General features: G+C 37.3%; 1 protein-coding gene across 4 annotated transcripts in view; it reads left to right on the top strand.

The window, feature by feature from the left end:
* Positions 1-2,421: 2,421 nt before the first annotated feature.
* The window catches only part of LOC131075087 (sister chromatid cohesion protein PDS5 homolog A), a 180,509-nt gene continuing 156,241 nt past the window's right edge, over positions 2,422-26,689 (top strand). For 2 of the 4 annotated variants that reach the window (XM_058011903.2, XM_058011902.2), the window contains exon 1: positions 2,425-2,757. In XM_058011903.2, the coding sequence (XP_057867886.1) occupies positions 2,665-2,757 (93 nt within the window). In that variant the 5' untranslated portion in view covers positions 2,425-2,664. Of the gene's footprint in view, positions 2,758-26,689 lie in introns of all 4 variants that reach the window. The other 2 variants (XM_058011907.2, XM_058011906.2) reach the window with 2 other exon arrangements.

Genomic DNA, 26,689 nt, shown 5'->3' with positions numbered 1-26,689 from the left:
ATATATTAAGTAGGGTAGTGGTAGATGAAAAAAAAATAGAGGTGTAATACATTATGTGAGATGTAGCTATTAGTTAGGAGGAAGGCCATATAAAGGGTTATAGGTGAAAAAAGGAAAGACACTATGTGATGGTACACTAGTAGAAATAGGGTAGCATTAAATGGATGGACAATTATAGTGGAGGGCATAATGATGGAAGATGGAATTGGGGTATAATAGGTAGATGAAGTAGATGCACACAACAAAATAGTACATGCAACAATCTTAGCTCTTATAGATTGCAAGGCGTTTAACCCTTGTGGCTTGTTAATGATTATGCTATGAATTAATTTGCTAGTTATGTATTAATTTTTTCATTAGACAACCTAGTAAGTTTGCATCTTGATCACAATCCTCCATATTGTTCTCAACATTAACATTCAAATATATTTTAAGTTGATTAGGTTGGGCAAACATGCAAGGATTTAGATAGGAAGTCTCTGATGGAAGATTAGGATTGCGAGTAGCTCATTACATAAACAAAACCATGAAAGATAGAAAAATAAGGCACAAAAATCATCTTTAAATTGTAAAAATCGCAAATATTAGTGGTATATTAACATTGAAAATGAAATCCTAACGAGGTAGCAAAGGGTGGGAAAAATGGAACTCACAAAGTAAGGCATAGACCTTGTAAAAAGAGATATATCGATGAATGGGTAATAGATAAGAATGTTAACACTATGAGGATTTGAAAAATAATAATATAACTAAAAATGATTGATTTGAAACCTTAAAAGTTGAAAGTACGAACCCTAGTGGGTGTAATTACATCAAATGCATATTACACTCACATATGGATGCAACAATGTTCGCCAAGAAAAACTAGAGGCAATTAATTTGATGTGTTTATGACACTTGAATAATTTTATTTATTTTCTTCTCTTAGTTAAATAATTTGTAATTATTTTAATTTTAATCTTCACTTACATCTCTCAACTACTACTCATCTCTCAACTACCACTCACTCCGAGTTTAGTTTAATCAATTAATCAATTTGTTTATTTCCATCATTCAATCAGTTAACTTTGTAATTATCTCAATTGAATATTATTAATTATGGGAGCGTTTTTTACTTTTGTAGAGAGTTTAATATAAATATTAAAATAAGAAGATATTAAAACATAATAATCTTAATAATAATTATAATGCCATAACATAATAATGATTTAGTATTAATTATAATATAATAATAAAATAATTTTTTAAGTGAAATAATGAACAAATATGATATTTTTTGATGTACTATACCTACATTTCTCTAAAGATAGGTATGCTAGTATTAGATGAGTTCAATTTTGTAGATATAGGTCAATTGGGCAATTGCAAATTTACCTCGTGGCCCAAGAGTTATGATTTGGTAAATATCACACCTCAATTCTTTAGTTTGCCTTAAAATGTACTCCTCACTAAATGTTAAAGGCTGCCAATATTTAAAAATACATTAGGAAGATTGAATCACTGGGGTTAAGTTCTCTTAGGTCAATCCCTTGGAATGGCAAGCTTTATGATGTTAGTAAATGTTTGCAAACATGCAAATTTCCTCAAATGTGAATTGTGAATTTTGATGCATATATATTTATTTTAGTGTTACATTTCAAGTGTACATTTGATGAATTCCTTAAATGCAAATGTTCATTCAATGAATCCTTTATGTCTTTGTATATGAGTTGATGTCCAAATGAATGTATTAGAATACCATTACATAAAAAACAATAAAGTAAAACATGCACAACGCTAGGTCATGGTAAAATAGAAATGAGAGGAGTTGATAAAATTTGAATTTGAATTTTTAAATTTTAAAACTTTATTCCATGAAGACAAGGTTTATACTAGATCTATAAATGATCCATGATAAAAGTATAATAATTTTGATATGGAAAATGGATGCATAAACATAACAAATATATTATATATCAAATGCATAACAAATGAAATCAAAACGAAACATATAAAACATTAAAAAATAGACTAAATGAAAATAAATCCAATTTCACAAAAATATATTATTGTATAATATAAATATATTAGAACATTCTCTTAAAATAAATGTAAAACCATTTTTTTTAAAAAACGAATACAAAAATTTATAGAAGGTTCTATGATCATTTTGCGCTCTACACCCAAATTTGAAAATTTTACATCGTCGCTCATTCTTCCACTCAAACTCAAGAAATCCTATTGAAGTGCTTCAAGTTTCAACGATCCGCACATTGTTTGTTTTATTATTATTAAAAAAATGACCTCATAAAACTCCTTACGGCCATAATTCTGTTCACACGTCACGGATTCCTCTTTTTGTGCTCTTTAAAGGAAAACGTTATCCCCACGATCCATGTAGGTAAAAGAGAAAAATTCCCACTCGACCTTTGCATACCGGATCCGAAATTTGCCCTATGTAGGATTTGAAGAAATATTAAGGTCCGTAAACCCGTGTAACATTAGGGAGGCAGGTTCCATATCGCTAATAACAAACCGCGGTTAGCGAATCATGTGTTGGGGGGTACATTACCTTGGGTTTACTTTTGACCAGGAAGCAGGAGGGGACATTTGAACTGTTGAGCAGCAGGTTCCGGGTTCAAACCCAGGATGCGGCAGCAGTGGAATTGAAGCAGAGAGCAAGATATGGCAAATCAACTGGAACAGCAAATTCTCGAAGTAGGGAGGAAGCTGCAGCATCCTCCCCACTCTAAAGAAGCTCTTATCAAGATTCTCAAGGTACTTGCGTTTTATCCTTTTTCTTTTCCAACTTAGGGTAAATTTAGAAAACTAAATCTCATTACCACCATACCGTGTCACTGATCTGCCATAAACTTAAAACTCAAACGCACGGTTGTAACGTACAAGACACCAATTTTCGGGATTGCCTCTTACGAAAAATACTGATCTTGCTTTTTTTTCAACAAATACAAAGGACTGCGGCACGTAGCTCATGAATCCTCAAATTCAGAGTTTCAACATATATATATATATATATATATATATATATATATATATATATATATATATATATATATATATATTTGCACTTTTAATTCTAGTTTTATTCCCATTGTCAGTTCTGCGGAGCAGGAACAGTTACTTTTTTTTTAGGAATGGAGGAGAAAGATGCTTCTATGGTTTTGAAGAATAGTTTAAATACGAAGCCATTATTTGACAAAGATAAATTGTATAGTATGTGAGACTACGCAGCTTTGCTGAACTGGAAATAGTTTCGAACGGATAAATGGAATACTAGAGCTTTCAGAAGCTGAAATGTTTTAGGTTGTTGCCAAACTGTACAAGAATTATCAAAGTTTTGACGTTCATTTCACCGAATATTTAGAAATTATTGAACTCTCTGTTGAAGATTCTTTTTTGAGAGTTAATGGAAAACAACCAATATTTACCCAGGACAACAATCTTAATTATTGCATACTCTCAGTTTTACAATATGATATCCCGTAGCTATAAAATAAATATATATAAAGAGCCAAACGTTTCTGTTACACTTCGTCAGGAGACCGGTTGAATAGAATTACACGTTCATCAAAATCTCAGACTGATAGCTTAAAAGACACAAGTATCATGGATATAGAGATTTCGAAAATGTTAATAGCAAGTAATCGGAATTGCTAGAAATGATCGAATAATACAGCTGGATGATATACTTATGTGCTATAGAATACAAGTAGCAGTAGCATAATTCCATCATTCAGCAGAATATTTTGTTTCTTAAATAAAGTAGCTGAACAATACAGCTAGATGATATGTATAATATATATTCACTATCTCAATTGCATGTAGCAGAAATATAATGCCGTCATTCTACTTTGGTGGTGGAACAGAGACATCAGATGAGTTTAAGTGATTATAAGTTGCATGAATACTGCTATGTTTTTTTGCCTTTGTTCCACTTACAGGTCAGGACTTCTAGCATGTTATTTTTCCCATACATAAGCTTGCCCTGGAAATTAGCTATAAACTTCGGTACCTACTACCTAGCTACTTTAGAGATAATAGGAAGCACTTGAGTGAAGATGCAACGCATCTTTACCTTTGCTTCAGGAACAAATGAGTCCATATTCGCTCAACATTCACTTCCATGCCAATCAACTACGCATCGATAAAGCAAAATGAAGTGACATGGTGCAAATTTTCACATAGACAATTTCTGTCCGCAGTTCTCATCTAGAAATTTGAAAATTTATCCAATTAAACTTGTAGGGCAATTTAGCCATTTGGATCATGGCTCATTATATCTAAAAAAAATAAATACTCGGTCTAGATCATTCGTGCATGGTTATTTAAAATTCATAGGAAATTATTTCAGATTGAGTACCATGATTCTGGAAGGATAGGCGGAAGTTAGAAGCATCTTGCTTCTTTGCTCGTTGTGATCTCATACCACATCTTTGGTCATCTTATGAATTGTAAAATGTTGATTTTTGAGGAAACCCCAAAGTGTCTCCCAACATGTTTGTCACTCATGCCAAAAACATCATTATAGCCACCTCTAAGAATCATTAAATGAGTGGGTTGACCATGGTAAAAAATATCATGTAGTCATCTAAGAATCATTAAATGAGTGGGTTGACCATGGTCAAAAATATCATGTAGTCATTTTTGAAAATCGTTAAATGAATGACTAATGAGTTGGCCATAGGCAAAATACTATGTACCCATCTTTAAAAATCATTAAATGATTGACCAGTAATAGTTTATAGAATTTGCCCCTGTTAATGGGATAATTGACAAGCGTTTAGCTGCTTCTTGTTACATTGATGGGCGTAACCTACAATGGCAGCACTATAAGTGCTCAGCACATCTATGAAAGAAAAACAAAAAGTCAATAGTAAACAAAGCAGACAACATGGGCATGTTTCCATTTACAAAATTTAATTTCATATTGGATTTGATTTGTTTTTTAATAGGACTATAAAAATATGATAATAAAAATATATTAAAATATTATAAATATAATAATGACTTAATATTAATTACAATATCATAATATAATTATGACCTAATATCAATAATTTAATATTAATTACACTATTGTAATAGAATAATGACTTAATATTAATTAAAATATAATAATATATTAATTTTTTAAACATAAATAATTGCCTTAATAATGATATCTATCGGCGTTTTTGTTACATAAATTACATAAGTTTTGCTAAATATAAGTATGGTAGTATTATTCCTTTTGAAGAATTCTTGAAATTGAATGTTGAAAGGGTGGCTAGAGGTAATTATGGTTTGTCTTAGACCCCAAAAAGAAAGTTCCTCTCTATAGGAAAAGGCCCAAGGGAACCATAGCACCCACACCAGCATATCCATTGGCGTTTTTGTTACATAAATTACATAAGTTTTGCTAAATATAAGTATGGTAGTATTATTCCTTTTGAAGAATTCTTGAAATTGAATGTTGAAAGGGTGGCTAGAGGTAATTATGGTTTGGCTGGTGTGGGTGCTATGGTTCCCTTGGGCCTTTTCCTATAGAGAGGAACTTTCTTTTTGGGGTCTAAGACAACAACAATGTAAAGGTGGAGGTTATGCTAGAGGGTCTAATGTTGGCTTCTTCCTTAGTGTGTAAGAAGTTGATTGTAGAAGAGGATTATCATGTAGTTATCTCTAGTTTGTCTAAAGGATCTTAGAAGGATTGGAAGCTCAACATTTTTTTGGAAGCTTGCCTCATGAGTAAGAAAATTGGAGGATATACTATTTGTTCATACTTACAAGGAGTTCAATCATGTAGCTGATTTTCTGGTCAATGTTGGAATTGATCAATAACCCTTTTTTGCTAAAGTTGGTGATCATCTAGATGAACGGGAGAATCTTTTGGGTTCTTTTCCAAGTGCATTTTCTTCCTCTTGTAAAAGTTTGTGCTTCCAATTTTTGCATCCATCAAATTTTCACCTAATTATTATGTCTAGATCTTTAAAGGTGTTTTTTTGGGTTGCCTTGTACATCATTTAAGGCCTTATGCGTGCTTAGGTCATTGTTACACTTATTAACCCTTGTTGGCAACTTGTGTGATTAGAGGTAGGTTTGAGATGAAGCGTGGGATGGATTTTTCATAAATGTGGCTTGCTTGGCCCCATTCCCTATTATGTTTTGTCCCTTTCAAATGGTGGCTTTTCTTCGTTAGGATCTATCATGGTCTTCTTTTTCAAGACTTGCTCTATGGGAGGTTATATTTGATCACTCCTGAAGGAGAACCTTTGCCATTTCTAATGTTGCAACTCTAAAATTTGTTAAGGAGATTCTAGGGGTGGATGGATGGGGCAATACTTGTTGAAATCAGGGATCACTGAGAGGGGGGGTGAATCAGTGATTTGCCGGAAATCAAATTCACAAATTTATTCTTTATCCACCGGTTAGCAATGTATAACAATAAAGAGCATAAACAGGTAATAAATAAACCACAGATCCACAACACCTGAATTTTTACGTGGAAACCTGGAAAGGGAAAAACTATGGTGGGGCTGAAACCCACAATATTCATATACTATGGCCAGGAGTGCATAAATATTACATAGATGGGGAATGCACTTGCATTCAGGCTCACTGCCTAGAGCTCAGTGCTCAATTACGATGACCCAAAAGGCTACAACCTTCAGGGAAGTCTCACTGACTTACAACTTCATTATAATGAGGAAATACAACGTAATGAACTCTGAAATAACATTTGATAACACAAGAATGAGTTTTGGTTGAGCACTAGATCTCTGACTGTACTCGCTCTGCAAATACTTTGTTTCTGCCTCAGTCAGCTACCGGATTATCTGTGAACCAAATGCGCACGTGAAACTGCGCTCAATCGCACCAAAACGGATCACCACAACAGTATTACATCAAAAACCAATCGCCAATTCAATCTTATATATCCGGTCTTATAAAAAATAATCTCCTCCAAGTCGGCTATCAAAAGTGTAACGTGTAGCTTCAAGTTGGCTTCAATCTTTAACAAAACATAGCATCGGATCAAAAGAGTATAATCACACGCTTCCTAAGGATCTTCCCATTCTTCGAGATCACAAAATCAATCACCAAGATTGCCGCAATCACCGAAAATCTTTCCGGACTGAGATAGCCCTGAATTACCGGTTAACTGCCTACCTGTTAACTCCTGCTTCCAGATAAGAGGAATCACGACCACTGGATGGAATCTGCAAGAAGAGTTGCCATCAATGACAACCCTAAACCATGAATCAAGCATCAGAAATCACCGGATGAATGTCAATTGCCAACAATACTAACGCATTTCGAACTAGAGTATCAATTGTGGAAGAATTTCTTCACAAAGTGGGAGCTAGGTTCTTGTTGTAGAGACTGAAGAATGGGTCTTAAGTAGGATTCCACCAAGGGAGGATTTTGTTTTTCTTTGCAAGAGTTTAGAGGAATGGCTTTTGGATTCTCAAGCAAGTCTTTCTTCTGTTCAAGTGGATAATGGGACAACTTTTTGGTGAGATTTTAAAGTCCTATTGAGCTTCTTACGTTTTGTCAAGATTTGGTGCAATACATTGATTGGTTGTGTGTTGAGGGAGGGATTCTTTGAGGCATCTAGTCTTTTCACCTCGCTTGAGCTCTTAAAGGGTGATGTCACTTGAGCCAAGAAGAGATCTTTTTGGTTCCCTTGGGATTGTCTTTTGTACGTAATGGGGGAGTTACTTGTTCGTTGTGCTCGTTCCTGTTATAGCAAGATTTTCATTTAGGTGGGTTTAAGCCAATTTTTTTTGGCTTTTGTTGTCTATGGTTTTCTAGCTATAAGTAGCTATAAGTATGTACATGCTAAAGTTTTCAAGGGTGAGGGGCCAAATAGAACTATTTACTTTTAGAAAAAAGTAGTTCTAGAATTTGTTAACAATCAATTTAATGGGAGAACTTTGATATCTACCTTTGTAAAATTCCTTAACTAAGATTGGTTTGTAGATAGATTTATGTCTAGGATATAACAGACACATATGGTTCAACATAGTCGGTGGATTATTGGAATACATTAAATAGTTTTATTGTTTATTACACAGAGTCTCAATTCTACTTTCATATTTGCTGATAAACATAATAATTGCCAACAGGAAACTGAACAATCATTATTCAATGAAGTTGATATCAATTGATAAAATATTCCATCAGAAAATGGGTTAATAATTTCTTTATATGGTGCACCTGATAGATGCTGTGACTGCCGGTTGTTCATTCACATTGGTGCCAAACGTATTGCAGAATACTACCAAGAGTCTTCATTCATTCACCTACAGTTAACTATTCATTCATCGATGGTTAATGCAGACGGAGACACCGATAGCCGCCAACAGTTCTCCCGCACTCAGTCCGACTGGATAATCAACTTGCACGCCCCAACTTGGAACACGAAAACATTATGGTTCGCATCGTCTCTGGTGACACTTCCATTACCTCTACACTAGGATCGCGGCTTCCCTTCACGGCGATAACAACCCTGCGCTGCAACCGTTAGTGGGCTATGGGGCACGAGAGAAGGAGTGCGCCGTAATCACCTAGCCTCCGGTGGTTTGTAACAGTCTCGCGTGTAAAGAAATACACGCGCCCGCAACACATACAAAGTCTCACTCCATTAATTACTCTGCTGCTTCGATCCAACATTGTTCTTCTCCGAAATCTTGCATCCAATAGGCCAATGGTTAACTGACAAAAGGCAATCTGAATCAATTCAATGTGTATCTTTCACACTGTTAACAAATCATTTTTTATTCAGGCATATACGTCCACTGCAATGCCATGCTTTTATTCTCAAAATAAGTTGGTTTATTATTTCCCGTAGGAAACTACCTTAATAGTTAAGAATAATTACGGTGTTTAACACTTTATTCACCAATGCGTTAATAATATTAATTATTTATATTAATCTATGGCTGGAATATTAATATAAAATAATTAATATTGTTTCAAATTTACTTTTCGCAACTTAATTATTAGGGAACATTACAGCCAATAGAATCTGCAACCTCAAATTTTGATGTACTTTCAAGAGTCATTGGAATATTGTAATGTCCCCTTCCTAATTTGCCTTAGAATTTGCCCGAAAAGCACAATTGCAAAAATTTAGGGTTAGGGTTACGTCTTACCGAATAAATTTCTCTTTAATGATGGGATCCTGGATTTGAATGTTGTAAATGATGTTCAATTTTCAATTCAACATGCAAGATGTATTCTAATTTGTATTCTCTCTATCTATGTATTATCTATTTATATTATAACTCTGACTATCTTCTTTTGTATGGCAGGTGAGAGGAGTATTTATCGATTCCAATATCCTTTTCACAAATATCGATTGATATATATATGTAAGAGGGGAGGATCAAGCAGTGCCTTGACCGGTCATGTCTTATGGACATGACCGATCAAGACACTACTTGATCGCACCCTTTGATATATAACTATCAATCGGTGTTTATATTAATCACCAGCCCGATACTAATCGGGGTCTACGTAACTTAGCATTCCATGCCAACCGGTATTCACATGGTATGTTTAACCGATGTCAATCGGTGTCTAAGTTAACCGACACCAATCACTAACTAATAGTTATATATTAAGCGGTGCATACTTTGCCACCCGATAACAATTCGATAATCATTATTTGTTTGCTGCTGAGAAGATATCCGATATAAATCGGGATACATGGTTAACCCGATAATCATCGGTGATCACAGTTATAATGCAAACCGATATACCATGCTATGATATGATTATCGATATTGTAGATTGGATATATACAAATGAGGAATGATCATCAAATGAAATAGCTTGAAGTTTTCTTGATAGTTTATCGATAGGATAAATTATTGAATGAGAGACTTCATTTATCTCTCATTCAATCATTTATCTTACCGAAGCTACCATGCATTAACACTCCCTCTTAGCTAGGTAAGATAAATGAGAACAGTATATGAAGCATCACAATTCAAATGATGGTTAGTATTCTTTACACAGTCTAACTTTCTAAGAAATCATATCACCTAATCACATGATATGAAGTATCACCTAAACACGTGATACAAAATGTCCATCACGTCAATCTTGTGATGACAGGATATCACCTAAGCATGTGATATCAGTATTGCCTAAACACGCAATACTTAAGGATAATCATATGAGAAAATATTCAATTCTCATCTTTATCCAAGTTGTGGTAGTTGCACTAACATCTTATACAAATGTTTTACCACAACACAACCATGGCTCATCCATGACACACCAGAGACCCAACATGATAATTGGTTTGGACATTATAAGATCGTCACCTTATAATGTCTACATACAAGTGTTCATTATCTTGAGAGATCGTCACCTCTTAGATATGAACTCAGGGGATAAAATCCAAAATGTCCTATCATGACAAAGAAGTTTACACATTAAACATCTTATTGATATGTAAATACAGGTTACAAAGCAAATTACCTTTCTATCATACCTAAACCTTTTCTGAAGTGATCAACCTTCACTCTAGAAAGAGGTTTGGTCAGAATATCTGCCGTTTGATCTCCTGTACAAACATATTCTAATTGAATCACATTTCTGTCTACCATATCTCGCACATAGTGGTATGGAATCTCAATATGCTTGGATCTGTCATGGAACACTGAATTTATTGAAAGTTTTATTCAGCTCTGATTGTCACAATGTATAACAGTGGGTTTCATAGGTTCTCCAAACAACCCCACAAGCAACTTCCTAAGCCATACTGCCTCTCGGGCAGCCATAGAAGCTGCAATGTATTCTGCCTCGGTGGAGCTTTGAGCTACAGAGGATTGCTTCCTACTGATCCAAGATATCATGGCTGAACCTAGACTGAAGCAACACCCTGAAGTGCTTTTTCTGTCAGTTACACTTCCAGCCCAATCTGAATCTGTAAATCCATGTAGGTCTATATCAACTTTCTCATATTTGAGACCAAGGTTTAGGGTACCTTGTAGGTATCTCATGATGTGTTTTACTGCAACCAGGTGTATCTCCTTAGGTTCATACATAAACTGACTTAAGGCATTAACTGCATAACAGATATATGGCCTTGTATTCACTAGGTACATCAGGGACCCAATTATCTGTCTGTATTGAGTAGAGTCAGTGGGTTATGACTCTGCTGCTGCTTCTTTAAGTTTGTGTAAATTGGTTTCCATAGGAGAGGTCATGGGCCTACAATTAAGCATTCCGAATCTCTTCAAAATATCCAAGGTATACTTTCCTTGGTTTAGTATAATGTTGTCAGAATTCTGCCATACTTCCAATCCTAGGAAGTAATGAAGGAGTCCCAAGTCCTTCATATCAAATTCTTTGGATAGATCTTTCTTGCATTGATCTATAAGATGATCATTTCTCGTGATTAATAAGTCATCAACATATAAAATCAACATTAGCATATCACCTTTATTTCTTTTGTAGTAGAGATTAGGATCTGCATCATTCTTAGAGAAGCCTAGTCCTGAGAGATAGGTGTCAATTCTTTCATACCAGGCCCTGGGAGCCTGTTTAAGCCCATAGAGAGCTTTCTTGAGTCTAGACACATGAGACTCTACATCACGAATTTCAAACCTTTCAGGTTGCTCTAGGTAGACTTCTTTTGAGATCTCACCATTTAGAAATGCTGTCTTAACATCCATCTGGTGTACCTTCCACCCCTTTGTTGCTGCAATGGCTAATACAACTCTTACTGATGTATATTTGGCAACAGGTGCAAAAGTTTCTTCATAATCTATTCCTTCCCTTTGTGAGAAACCTCTAGCTACAAATCTAGCCTTGTGTTTTTCAATACTACCATTTGCAACATGTTTGATCTTAAAAAGCCATTTAGATGAAACAACAGATTTCTTAGTTGGCCTAGGAACAATCTCCCAAACATCATTTCTCATAATGGACTGATACTCTTCAGACATGGCATCCTTCCATACGATGTTCAAGTGCCTCTGATACATTGTTTGGTTCGGCTTTAGAGAGATCATTCATAAGGGCAACAGAGCTAGTGAATTTATTAGGCCTTTTGCTTTCCCTGAAGGTCCTTGAAGGAGCAACAAACTTCTGAGCTTCTACTACAGTCTTGGTGGCCCATAGTGGTCTTTTCTTGAGGTTTTCTCTAGGTGGACTTTGAGTTTCACTTATAGTTTCCTCAGGATTCTCCCTCTGAAGCTCAGGAGTAGGATCTCTATCTATGCTAGGGGTGGGGATACAGACTTCAGGGTCTAGAGAGCTTTTGGGCTCTTTTGAAGGCTAAGTCTTCTTCAAAGATCACATCCCTACTTAGTTCAATATTCTTTTGACCGGGTATATAGATCCTGTAAGCCTTGGAGGTTTCACTATATCCTACAAGGATTCCCCTTTTTCCAGAAGGCTCTAGTTTTAATCTTTTCTCCCTAGGTACATGAATATAGACAGGGCATCCAAATATCCTAAGGTGGCTAATATCAGGTTTTGATCTAGTAAAGACTTCCTCAGGGGTCTTATCTTCAAGATGAGAGTGAGGACATCTGTTTTGAATATATACAACAGTGCTAGTTGCTTCTGCCCAAAGATTGACATTTAGATTTTGATCAAGAATCATAGCTTTGGCAGCTTCAACGATTGTCCTATTTTTCTTCTCAGCTATCCCATTTTGTTGAGGGTTATAAGGTATTGTTAACTCCCTCTTAATCCCTGAATTTTTACAAAACTCTTTAAATAATTCTGATGTGTATTCCCCCCCATTATTAGTTCTTAGGGTTTTAATTTTATTTCCTGAGTAGTTCTTTGTTAGTGATTTGAATTCTTTAAACCTATTAAGGATCTCTTCTGATTCTTTACATTTCAGAAAGTAGATCCAAGTTTTCCTAGAGTAGTCATCAACAAATATTACATAATACAAAAATCCCCCCAATGAAGGTACAGACATAGGTCCACATACATCAGAATGAACTAACTATAAAATTTTACTTGTTTTCTTAGTACTATTCTGAAAAGAACCCTTAGTATTTTTACCTAGGGCACATCCTTTGCATGCCCCTGAATGATATTGCTTTAACTTAGGTAGACTTGTGACAAGGTCTCCCATTGATGATAAAGCTCTAAAATTTAGGTGGCCTAGTCTTCTATGCCAGACTTCATTAGCATCTGCAGTTCCATGAATTAAGGCTAAGTTGGGCTATGTGCATAGCTCATACAAGTAGCCTTGTCTTTGACCAATTGTTTTAGCTTTCTTAATGGATGATTTCTTTGGCCAAGCCAATACTTTGTTGACCATGAAGGTTACTCTGTATCCATTGTCCTCCAGAGCTGACATTGAGACTAGATTTCTCTTGATGCCTGGAACATATAGTACTCCTTTAAGTTGTAATGATACACCTAACTTTAGTTTGATGGTGCAGGTTCCAACTCCTTTGACTGGATGTGTAGAGTCATCTTCGATAGTTACTTCCTCATCATTCTCCTCTTTCATGGAGTCTAGTACTTCTCTGAATCCTGTAATGTGTCTGGATGAGCCACTGTTGATCACCCAGGAGTTAACTTTGTTTGATGCTTGGTTTGTGAGTGTTGAATAGAGTACATACTTCTCGGGGTCCTCTTCCCTTTTAGATTTTCCTGTTTTGGCAAATGTGGCTTGCTTAGCTCTGTCTGGACATTTGGCAACATAGTGCCCAAATTTGTCACATTTGTAACATTGAATTTGAGAAAGGTCCTTCTTGAAGGTGTTTTTGCCGTGACGACTTTTTCTCTTCCTGAATTGTTTCTGCTTGCTTTTCTTGTTTGAGTTCGTATTTAGAACTTGGAGATCTTCATCTATATTCTTCTGCTTGATCCCTTTCTTATTTTGCCTTGATTCCTCTTGGAGACAGTCAGCCTTTAGCCTATCGAATTTTGGGAATTCATCCCTTGCACTAATGCCTTGGACGAATGTTTCCCATATGCTAGGCAACCCATCTAGAGCAATGAGTGTTAATTCTTTGCTTTGGATCTCATATCCAAGGGTTGCTAGTTCATCCCTTAGGGCAGATATTCGGATGAAGTAGGCATTGATTGATTCTCCTTTTATCATGGCTATGTAATTTATTTCTCTTTTTAAAGCCAAGGTTCTACTGGCATTAGATATCTCAAAAGCATCTTCAAGTGCTTTGAACATGTTGAAGGCTGTTTCATGTTTCCTTATGATAGGCATAATATTGTTTCTTACCCCATCAACTATGATTTTAATAGCCTTTTCATTTCCCTCTCTCCAAGTTGTTTTGTCAAGTTCAGTCTCAAGTTCTGCAGTTTCAGTCTTTACAAATGATTCAACTTTATTTTCTTTTAGAATCATTTGAATTCTGAACTTCCATGCTGAGAAGTCATCACCTCCTCCGAGTCTGTCTACAAATCTGATAGCGCTAGCCATTGAAAGAATTGTGATGTTGAATATATGCTTGATTTGAATTTTCCGTAAAATTGAACAACCTCAGGTTCGATTTAACTATAGCTTTGATACCATGTAAATGATGTTCAATTTTCAATTCAATATGCAAGATGTATTCTAATTTGTATTCTCTCTATCTATGTATTATCTATTTATATTATAACTCTGACTATCTTCTTTTGTATGGCAGGTGAGAGGAGTATTTATCGATTCCAATATCCTTTTCACAAATATCGATTGATATATATATGTAAGAGGGGAGGATCAAGCAGTGCCTTGACCGGTCATGTCTTATGGACATGACCGATCAAGACACTACTTGATCGCACCCTTTGATATATAACTATCAATCGGTGTTTATATTAATCACCAGCCCGATACTAATCGGGGTCTACGTAACTTAGCATTCCATGCCAACCGGTATTCACGTGGTATGTTTAACCGATGTCAATCGGTGTCTAAGTTAACCGACACCAATCACTAACTAATAGTTATATATTAAGCGGTGCATACTTTGCCACCCGATAACAATTCGATAATCATTATTTGTTTGCTGCTGAGAAGATATCCGATATAAATCGGGATACATGGTTAACCCGATAATCATCGGTGATCATAGTTATAATGCAAACCGATATACCATGCTATGATATGATTATCGATATTGTAGATTGGATATATACAAACGAGAAATGATCATCAAATGAAATAGCTTGAAGTTTTCTTGATAGTTTATCAATAGGATAAATGATTGAATGAGAGACTTCATTTATCTCTCATTCAATCATTTATCTTACCGAAGCTACCATGCATTAACAAATCTTACAATCACAACATGAACAACATTTACAATCTTGGATTTGAATCTTTAATTGATCATTTTAATAGGAAGTTGGCTGGGTGGAAAGGCACCCTCTTGAGTCAGGCTGGTAAAATTCAGTTGCTGAAAGCTACTCTTTAGAACCTCCCAGTGTATGCCCTCAGTTTGTTCAAGATTCCCTCTAAATTTGCTGAAATTATTAAAAAAATTCAGAAAAGATTCCTTTAGTCTGGGGTTGAGGAAAAGAAAAGAATCCCTCTGGTTGCTTGGGAGAATGTCTATAAGCCAAGGAGATATGGTGGATTGGGAATTAGAAGCATTAAAACTTTTAACAATGCTCTTTTGACTAAACAGGTATGGAGATCTTATGACTGTAGAAGGGAATGGAACACCTTATGGCACAATAAATACCTTTCTAATGTTCATTCTTTGCAGGGTTTTTTGAGTTCTTCTCATATCTCCGCTGGGTCTCATCTTTGGAACAATATCCTCAAGGCTAGGGAAGTGGCTAGCTGGGGAGCCTATTGGAAGCTGGGGAATGGCAAAAGTATCCGGTTTTGGGATGATTGTTGGATCGGGAATCACTCGCTTGCTTCTGATCCAACATTGGGATCTTTAAAGGATCTTTGTGTGGCCTCTTTTAGCTTAATGGTGGCTGACTATTGGAAGGAGGGTAAGTGGGTGAATCTTTCTGTTGTTAATCCTCCTTTAACTCAATTGCACCTTTCCCTAAACTCTTTTGGTCTGGAGGATGGTGTGGAAGATGAGCTTATTTGGAAATTCACTCCTAATGGGAAGTTTTCTGTGGCTTCTATGGATTGCTGTAAGGAACCCCATGTCTTTTGGTGTTCTAAGGTGTGGATCAAGGACCTTTGCCCTAAGGTCAATGTTTTTTTGGCTCCTCTTTCTTAATAAAATCTTAACAACGGACAATCTTGTTAAGAGAGGCTTTTCTATCCCAAATAGATGGTACTTGTGCATGAGGGATGCTGAATCCGTTGATCATCTATTTTTACACTTTTGAGATTTGGGGATTGGTGCTTCAAAAATGGGATCTTTGCTGGACTCTCCCTGGGGCCATAAAGGAGTTTGTTCACCAATGGAACCCGCCCTCAAGAAATCTTCTCTTGAAGAAGCTATGGTTCTTTGTGTTAACTCACATGGCGTGGGGTTTATGGAAAGAGCGTAATAATCGTATCTTCAGGAATATCTACCTCCCTCCTGATATTGTTTTCAAGAAATCTCTAGAGCCATCTCTAATAATCTCTCGACCGTTAGCTCCAATGTTCATTTTCAAAGTAGCATCCTTAAGGAGTATGAAGCCAATGTTGTCAAGGATTGGGATTTTGGTCATCTTCTTCAAATGATCAAACCTTGAGTGCCACAATGTCATGTCCTCACCTTCATCCAATAAGGAGGCTGGTAATGTGGGTGCGGTTGGAATTCAAGACCTTCATCTTAAGAGTGTTGAGCTTAACGATAAGAGGGAGGATTTTGATAATGTGTTGGGCATGGCTCGTGAACATGCTATTGACACTTTCAGCATGTTCAAATGGCTGTTCCATGAACTAAAGGAGATAAGGATCAACCAAAGAGACCTGGGAAGTAAAATGGAAGCGATCCCTGTTGGTTCTACTCAAGGTAATCAGAGCAATGTGGGGAATTGGATAGAGGATGAGAAGAAGTCGGTTATGGACTGCATTAAGAAGACGGGTGAATGGGTTGATCAGCTGAAGAAAAGGCTGGAGGATCGCATTACTTGTGTTGAGGAAGGCTATAACAAGATCCAGGACACCCTCAAAACTATAATGGCAAGCAGTCACAAGATTGTCAAATAGACTACGGTTGTTATGAACACTATGGTTTATAGTCTGGAGCAGTAGGATAGGGCTGTTGTCATTATTGGGGATGATGCTGAGGTGGCTCAGGTTGGAGAAGGACCTTGCAAAAGGACTCGTGGGAATATGAAGAAAAAGGCAGCTATTCAGAATGTGGATTACAATGAAATGAAGACCGTTGCTGATACAATGAATGTCCTTGAGGCTGAGGTCGCTGAGACCCTCAAAAGCCTTATGTAATTGGGTCTGTGTTGTTTTCTGGTTGCTGGTTTTGTCTGTGTCTGGGTTCGGTATCCTTGCTGGTCTTTTTGTTTCCGGCTAGGCTTTTGCTGTCTCTTTGGCTGCTGTTTCTAATGCTTTTCCATGCAGCCCGTTCTGTTTTGGATGTTAATCTCTGATTCTATTCCTCTTAGAATCATTTTGTAAAGGGTTTCGGGGTCCCTTCAAAACTTGTTTTTGCCTTAATTCAAAGCATATGCAAATACACACATATATATGTTCATTAGGCTTAGGGAATCACATCATATTCATAGATTATCAATAATGCAAGCATATTAGGGTTTGGGAGAAGAGACATGATGGGTTAGCCCAAAGCCATTTCTATACCAAGCCCAAGAGTGGATGTCTACCACAGCCCTCTTGCTTGCTTGGCGGCTTGTACCTGTTTTCCTCAACCATGTTTTGTCTCCCTACAAACAATTGCCATCTTGTGGAGTCGGGTGAAGGTTGTAAGGAGGTTCCTTGACTCTGTAAGTGCCCTCTTTGTCCTTGGCCGCTATGGTTCTTCTAGGATAGCCTACGTACGAGCCCGCTGGTCACCCTTCTCTTACACCTCAAGCCTTCTCCTGCAAGGTGGATTTTAGACAACATGCATATCTATTTATTATCATAGAGGCATACACTTAAGCATTAATCTTACTAAGCATCAACCACATATAAAGATACATATATATATAAGGAATTTACAAATATATGTGAGTATTATTTATACCAAGACATTGGATGTAATGGTTAGATTGAGATCTTTCAAGTGCTATTTATTGATTGATTGTATGACCTTGTCCGATTTGATGTTAATGGCTGGATTCGATGCTATTGTTGCAGACTGAGTGATACTGGAAATATGATTTGCCTTCTGATTGGATTGCTTGCTGATCTACTGGTATCACTACTTGATGTTTCTGTAGGTGTGTTTTTGCATTCATTGATGATCCTTATACCCTTTGCTTGACTGGACAGTCATGCTTTTTCCTTCAGGTTTCAATGATTGAGAAGGAGACACCCCTTCATGGTTGACCACTGCCTCTTTTTAAATGACCCTTGCTTGGAGACACCTTGCTTTCTCACATCTAAACTATTCCATTTTAATCTTTAATAACTAATTAATAGTTATAAATTCTGAATCGTTCCACTTTAATCTCTATTAACCAATTAATAGTTAGGGATGAGATCGCTGCACCAAGGAGGATCGATCCTTTGACACTAATGAAGTTCTATATCCAGCAAGTCTGATAATATGGGGTAAGCGATTTAAAGCACAGTGCTTGATCCTGTGAAGTTGTGAAGTCTTACTTTGTAAGACAATTTCATTTTAAATTTGCTGTGCATTGGATGTCCGATTTGGGGCATGACAGTCCACCCTTCCTGAATTTGCTTGTACTCAAGAAAAGTTAGTGTTTGCTAAATCCTCACCAACTCCTAGAGTTTGATTGGTGTAATTAGCTTCTGCGACATATCTCTGATATTACCTTAGTTGCATTTTGAATTGCTTGTAACAATAGAATCTAGAGTTGGCAGGTTAAGTGAATTTCTCTCACTGTTGTTTTGCATCACTTTGTAAACGGTTGGGTTTTCCCACTGTTTGGCCAACATTGTAGATACCTCTTAACGTCAAGGCAAGAATTATGTATTGAGATGAGAGTTTGGAAGCATGACAACCATCTGTGACCTTAAACCCAATGTTCTTTCCTAAATAAGTTCATATTTATTTGGGCCCACCCTTGTTATTTTCATATTCTAGTTCAACCAAGAATACAAATCTCATGATGGTAGGAGTATGTAGACATGCCAAACATAGAGTATAAACATACAATACGGAGCATGCACACAAATACATGTATTGTCAGCTTCCTTCTTATTGACTAGAATGATTCATTTATTCAGCTTTACCCTGCAAAGTCTAATGCAGATGTTGCCCCTTTTGCCTGACAAGGAGAATTTGGTGTCTTATGAAGAGATTTCAAGTTGTCATATTACAATCCTTATTGTGGGGATCTTGTTTATGGATCTCAAGGATAGAAGGGTGTCGTGATTATAGATTTGTTCCTCCACAAAGCTCCATTTCATAGTCCCTTCTTCTTTTGATTGTAGGCTCTTAAGATCTCCTTCTTCATGCCTTGTTTTCTTTTTTGGGTTTTCTTTTGCTTCTTGATCGGTAGTTGCTTCCATCTTATGGACTCAACCTCCCTTTCCACATGTGTCCACGTTCCCATGGTCCCTTCGCACTTGAAGCACAAATTCCTCCTTTTTAGGTCATCTCGCGATTTTTTGGTGTTTTCATCTTGGCATACATGTTTGTGCTCCCATTTCTCATTACAATGAAAGCATGTTCTTCCTCAGAGTTCCTTTTCGTGCCTTTCATCTTGGTGAGGATACTTGGAGTGCGTGTTTGAAGCAAAGCTTTGGGCTTATCTTTTGATGGGTTAGTCTCAAATTTCATTGTCTTTTGAATTGCTTTTTTTAGGGTTCTTGGGTCCAAGGCACTTATTTTACTTTTGATTGAATCTTTCAAACCCTCCACGAATAACTAAGTGAGTCTCCTTTGAGAGATTTTTGGTAGCATGACAACCAACTTTTGGAATTTGATGGCAAATTCTTCCATTAGTCCTTGCTGCTTTAGTATAGTCAATTCTTTGAAATACCATTCTGAATGCTTTTGATTGAACCTTTTGATGAGTTTTTGTGTAAATTTGTCATAAGTGGTTACGTGTTGATGACCTTGGGTATTGAGGCCATGGTGCCACCACTCGTGGGCTATTCCTATCAAATGGAGCACAATAAACTTTATGGCATTTTCTTTCGTCATGGGGCTTAGCGAGAGATAAGTGTCCAACTTAAGGGTCATCTTGCTCACCCTTTTTTTGAGGTCCTTATCGGATTGTCCTCTTTTCCTTTTTGGTGCAACTCGTTTTTTAATCTCATAGTACTCCCTAAAGGAGATATTCCTCCTAACTTCAGTGTTTAAACTTGAGTATATCTCTGCAAGATCTTCCACTTTTTCATTAGTTAGATTGTTGACTTCTTCTTCTATCATGTGTTCTTCCCTAGCTAGGAAAGGAGGTCTTGTAGGTCTAGGTGTTGATCCCCTTGTGGGGTGATCATTTTCAAAATGATTGGAATGGGTTTCATGTTTTGACCTAATCACAAATCACCCCATTCCAAATGGGGACCCCCTACATTTTTTATCCATTTGATCTTTTGGGTGGTTTGGCAACAGTTTCTTCAATCTCCTCAGGTCCCCAAGTGTTTTGGCAAATTATGGCCAAGTTTGCAAGTGTTTTGAGTAAATTTGGCTAAGTCTGAAGCTTGCATTGTCTATTTTAGGGTTTTTACCCTTCATTTTAGAAATGAGTTCAGTATATTAGGGTTTTGAGAAATCTGAACGAAGCAATGAAGTGAGAACCCTTGAAGGAAGCTACCAGTGAAATTTGAGTGAATTTTGAGGACTTACTATTTTTAGTAAGTTTCAGTGCGTCTCAGATTGGCCTAATTTTGCGTTTAAACAAACTTACTATTTTTAGCAATGTCTATTTTTAGTAAAGTGTTCCTGTGCCTCGGTTTGCCCTAATTTGATGCTTGGAAGAACTTACTATTTTAGTAAGTCTATTTTGGCAGGGCTATCTTTGGCAGTTGGTAGGACACTGACGGCAAAACTTTCTTGAACATCCAAGTTCTAAATTCGGAAAAGTTGAAAAGCAGGTAGACGATCAAAATTTTGGTTGTCTGAAATTTTTCCCAAGATGGCAAGGCATGAAAGTTTATTCTAAGGCATGGAAGAATTCATCATTCACTTAAAAATCCTCCTCCAACAAAATGTGCTCTAGACCAAGAGGAGGGCGCTAAAACCAAGTCAAGGAGGAAAGTCCTCTATCACCCCAGAAATGTGCCCAAGGAAGGTTGATGCGTGCCAAAGTCATGACAAGGAGGAATTTTCCTCTTGTAGGAAATTCCTCTACTCAAATGCGCTCCAGGCATGTAGGTGGGTGCAAAACACAAGCTAAGGAGGAATTTCCATTTCCAAGGAATTCCTCCACCTCACTTAAAATGTGCTCAAGAATAGTGCATGGGCACTAGAATCCAGTCATGGAGGAATCTTCCTCTTGGAGGAAAATTTCTCCCCTACATCAAATTTGCGCCCAAGGACAGAGGAGGGTGCCAAAACAAGGTCAAGGGGGATTTTCCCTCCCAAGTCAAATTCCTCCTGTGCCAGTGAAATGTGCCCAAGTGTGAAGAATTCCCGGGAAGTGAAAAAATGGCTGTGTTGAGAATTTCTCTCCTCCGGGCTCCAGACAGGACAAAATTCCTTGGACATGGAAAAAGTGATTGAATGTTAGAAAATTCTCCCTTTAGGACAAAGTATACATGAGCATCCCAAAAATTTCTCCAAGGCAAAATTTCACTTGGGAAAGAATTATCCTTCTCCAAGATCGACAGGTGTTCAAGAATTCTTTAGAAATGGAAAAGAATGTTAAAATTCCTCCAAGGCAAGAAAATCTTTCAAAATATCCCATGTATGCCCAGGATGGAAATAATCTTGTAAAGGATGAGTTGGCAACATGCAAAAGGAACTTCCGTATTAATGAAGCATAACTTGGAAAATTATAAGAGTTCCTATTTTTGAACTCAAAAGATGACGGTGGGGTCCACTGGAATGGCAAGTTGTCTCCTTCCCTTTAAGGAAACATGACACATGATTGGAATGAATTAATACAACTGCTAAATTTATCTCTTCGCTAGCTTAGAAACAACTGCTAAATTTATCTCCTGACCAACTTAGTAGCTTTTTGGATGATTTCTATTTAAACAAGGGTTTGAAATTCATTCTTCACAAAACGTTTTGGAGAAAATTGAAGCAAGAGCAAGGGTGACGAAAAGTTTGAGCGAAGTTTTTTATTGTTTTCCAGATATTCTTATTTTGGAGGTTTCTATTTTTTCCAATTCTGGAATTGACAGCATGGAATTCTTCCTTTGGCAAATTCTAGAAGTCTCGTCAGAAATTTAATGTTATTTTTTTTATTTTGCAAAAATGGTGGAATCGAGCAAGGCGGCAAATACTTCTCGACAAGCACAGATCAAGAACAAACAAAGAGGATTCCTCTCGGAGACGAACATAATTTTAAAGTGGAGAGAAGTCAGCAATACCAACTTGGGAACTTTCAAGTTGGGATAATTCAGAAAGAGAGTATTTGGAATAGATGGACATCCTCCATCAGCTATTGCCAGAAGTGGAATTGTAGCAGCTGTCGACTTTCCTCCTGCCATTTAGTGTCTGAAGCTGATTATGGAGTGTGCAAAGCATTACAATGCTGAAAGAAGAGCGATTTTGGCACTTGATGGCAAAGTTTTGGCAAATCTTATTGCTGAATCAATTTGTGAGACTTTTGGAATTCCTACATTCTAGTCCATGATGTATAAGACGAAGGAAAGAGCGACTTTGATCTATTATTCTGGCTTTGAGAGGTGCACTGGAATCATCAATAAAATATGGATGCATAAGCAAAAGCCTCACATTTCAAAGTTGTCAAAGCAGCTCACCAACATGGATTTCAAGCAAGAATATGCCGATCTTGTGCTGATGATGAGCCGGGTCATGGGATGTCCACAAGCTTACCTATTTGAATCTTGGATGTTTTGCTTCATTGGCGAGGTAATGGAAGCCATAAAGGTGGTAGATTGGACAAGAATAATTAGCAACAACCTGGACGAGGTGCAGAGGAATTTAAAGCAGTCTCAATCTTTCTACATGAGCTCGTATATTGTCTACTTGTTGGCTAGAATGGGCAAATTCAGCGGGCTACCAGGCAAAGGACCCATGTGATGCGGTCCAGGACAACTGAAGGTTCATGTGTGCTATCCACAACTGCACTTATATGAGCCTACTTCTTTCAAGAAAGCAAGCGATGCCTTCACTATGCATATTACCAGAACTTTGCAAGGAGGACTTCACACAAGGTTGTCATAGGAGGCATGGAAGTTGGTAAAGAAGTATGGGGCCTGGTACATTCAATTTCCAAAATTTACCTACATTTGGGTCCAAGGATTCGCGGCCCAACCATATAAACTTCCAAGATATCCAACGGACAAAATGGTGCTATTAGAGGTTACTAGACATTTGATTGCCTTTGACAAAATTCAGAAGAAGAAGAAGAAGTTGGGGCTCGAATTTCCAATTGTCATAGGAGATTATGAGGAAATGTGTCCATCATTGGCAGCAATGGAGAAGTCAGCAGATGAATTAATATTCTACCACCTGGCACCTCATATTGCTAGGACATTCTTTGATCCGTATGATAAAATAAGGAAGGTAGCTGGTGTAAAGCACAAGGACAAAATTCAACTAGAGGATTATTGGGCTAATGCCAAGGATGACTATGAAATCAGGAGGAGGATGTTTTTCAAGTTGCCTCTTAAGCTAATAAGAATCTGTGAAGTTATACAAGTGCCGGATCAAATAGAAGAAGATGTGAATGTTGTTTAGCCGGAATATGAAAAGAAGGATGAGCCTATTTAGGAGCCTAACTGGTCAGAACCAGAAGTTGATGATTTAGATGTCCTAAGCCGGCTAGTTTTGAAGTTTATTAGGCACTGGGTTGAACGACACATTGCAAAATTGAAAGTGAAGAATACCCGCTTGACTTACAATCTGATGGGAGACTTGGAATCCCATGCTGAGGCAATTGAAGGGTCATCAGGAGCCGAGGAAATTCCATAGGAAAGAGTAGAACGTGGGAAGGAGAAAAGTGTCTTGGGGAATTCGCAAGCAAGGAAAAGAAAGGAAGTTTCAGTGGGAAGAACTGCAACAAAAGAGGCCAAGGATGGAAGAAGCACAATCGCCTTTTAGCTCCTCCAGCGTGCACGGAGTCGAAATGTTCATAGAGGAAGTCACAGGAAATCAGCCGTAGGAGGATGATAAGGACATTTCACAAGTGTAGGATATTCTCGGTGTCAACGCTTCCCCAATAGAGGAGTCAAAGACGGGAACTTCCTTCGAATCCAAAACAACAAGTTTAGGATTGTTTTAGGGAAACAAACATGGGAGACTTAGGAACTTTTGAGAAAATTTCACAAGAATAGGTATAGTTGGGAATGCAGGATCAACAAGTAGCCGCTTCAAATTGGCTGAAAGAGAGAATGAGGAAAGAGCCAGAGGAAGAGATGGATCCTGCGCTGGAACTTGAAGAACTTCTGAATAGGATAAACAAATCGACAGAGAAGAAAGTGTCGAAGAAATTCTCCAGAGTTACAAGAGATGAATCAGGATTCAGGACATTACACATAGCTGTGCCTAGAGTCGACAAGGACATGAATGAGATTACTTTTGATGAGTATGATGTCACAATAGGTGACCTAGGGTGTGCCTCCAAGGCACAAGTGGTAGAAGATTTTGACGAGTCTTCCTTAGCATTGAAGGAGTAGATGAAGAGAGTAGAAGAAAAAAAAGGAAGTTGAAGAGCAAAAACAAAGCTTTGTGTGAATATGTGCAACGCTTGATGCGTCCATTCAAAGAGGAAGATTAGACTTTTGTTTCTCCTCTTCAGAAGTAATCCGTGGATGGTATTGAAGAAATAAGGAAAATGGCTCAATGCTCTAAGGAATGGGTACAAGACGTCTTCACTTCAGCTTGTAAATTTATTGGGGACTTGGCCCATTTCTACTGGAGGATCCTGGCTATCCTAAGCAGGTTGGAGATCGTGGACAATTCATGGGAGGATGGACACATTTATCAAGACTTGATAATTCCATGACTTGAGGCACTAATGGAGACCCTAGGCAGACATTGATTGATGGAAAGGTCATCAGGGAAAATGAGGCATATGATTTCCCTCGATGGTTCTATGCAGTAAGCACTAGAAAAGAATTCTTTGAGAGGTCCAACAAGGAGTCAACATTATTGAGAACATTAGTCAGAAAGGTTTAGGAAGAAATCCTCAATGCAGTGGAGGCATTGTTTGCAAGAAGATTAACTGATGAAGAGTTGATAGTGGACAACTTGAAGGATAGGTTGCATGAATTCTTCTTCGTGGAATCCTTCTTGAAGGAACATTTGGAAAATGTTTCCTTGTTCTCCAACACAATGCGCAAGTCTCAGGAAATTGTGTCAAGATGGGAGTAGTTCTTCTCCAAGTGTGAAAAGGATACTTCCATGCTGGAATTCAAATTGGAGACTGTGCCAAGTGTCTCCGTAGGAGAGTTGGAAGCTGTCATGACCAAATTCGTCGCATTCACCATCAATGAAAGAGATAATGGTTGTCCTATTTTGGACAAGAATCTATTAAATGCTTGACGACATGATGGGTCATTTATTGCATGGTGGATGCCATATTTGGGAGTTAGTGGACATTTAACACTAAGTGGGCGAGATTCTTCATTCATGACCATGCCCACTACTTGGCACTATTTTTAGTCTTTCTTGGTCAAACCCTAATTAGGGTTTTGCATGGGTGAACCTTAGCCGTCAATTTTAATGTAATCTAGGCCGTCCATTTTCATTTTGGGGCCTATAAAAGGGGTTCTCCCCTTCATTTGTAAAGTGGAGGGAGAAACTGTAAGAAATTGTTGCTTAAGGGTATCAGGATAATAAGAGTGATTCATTGATTTTGGTGATTACTTGAGTTATTTTTAAGTTGCATGCTTTCGCTTCCTCACTTAGATTAGATTTGCTTTCAAGTACTTAGATGAATGAGATCGATGGCATTGGCTTATGGTGAAATCATACGCTCATACCTTTTGTAAGTAGATGATTTCTGCTTGCAGTGTAAGGTTGGATCGAGCCTTTTTGAATGTGTATGCTTAACTTCAATCCTCAAATGAGTATTGTTCATTTTGATAGTATTCATTGGCGATTTGAAATTGCACAAACTTTGAAGATTGCACCTCTCTTTGCATAGTTGTCTAATGTTGGCGAAACAAAGGGTGGTTGATTTCACTTGAGCCTTTGTTATCTGTTGAGTTCCTTAAATTAGATTAGAACCTCTCTAAAACCCTTTCCCATTTAATTTCCGCATATCTTATTGAGAAAACATTTCCAAAAAGAGCTATGCATTGCTAAATCATTCGCAAAAAACCTCCTTGAAGTTTCGAATTTGTTTAAGTCTTGTTCACTGCACTTAAGTCTCCTTGGATTATCAGCAAACATCAAAGCCAAACGAGCCTATATCCATCATAAAGTCGGAAGTACGTAGTTGGAACCTTGGAATCACTATATGATCTTCCACAATCTTAGCATACATGGGATTTTGATCAAGAGAGGATAGTGTGACCGTTGAAAACTTTATTCTGTGTTGGTGTGGTCACAAAACACCCATCAACATGTCCCTTTTGTTGGTT

Source organism: Cryptomeria japonica, chromosome 3 (assembly GCF_030272615.1).
Source record: "Cryptomeria japonica chromosome 3, Sugi_1.0, whole genome shotgun sequence".
Taxonomy (NCBI): domain Eukaryota; kingdom Viridiplantae; phylum Streptophyta; class Pinopsida; order Cupressales; family Cupressaceae; genus Cryptomeria; species Cryptomeria japonica.
This window is presented reverse-complemented; position numbering and strand designations above follow the sequence as displayed.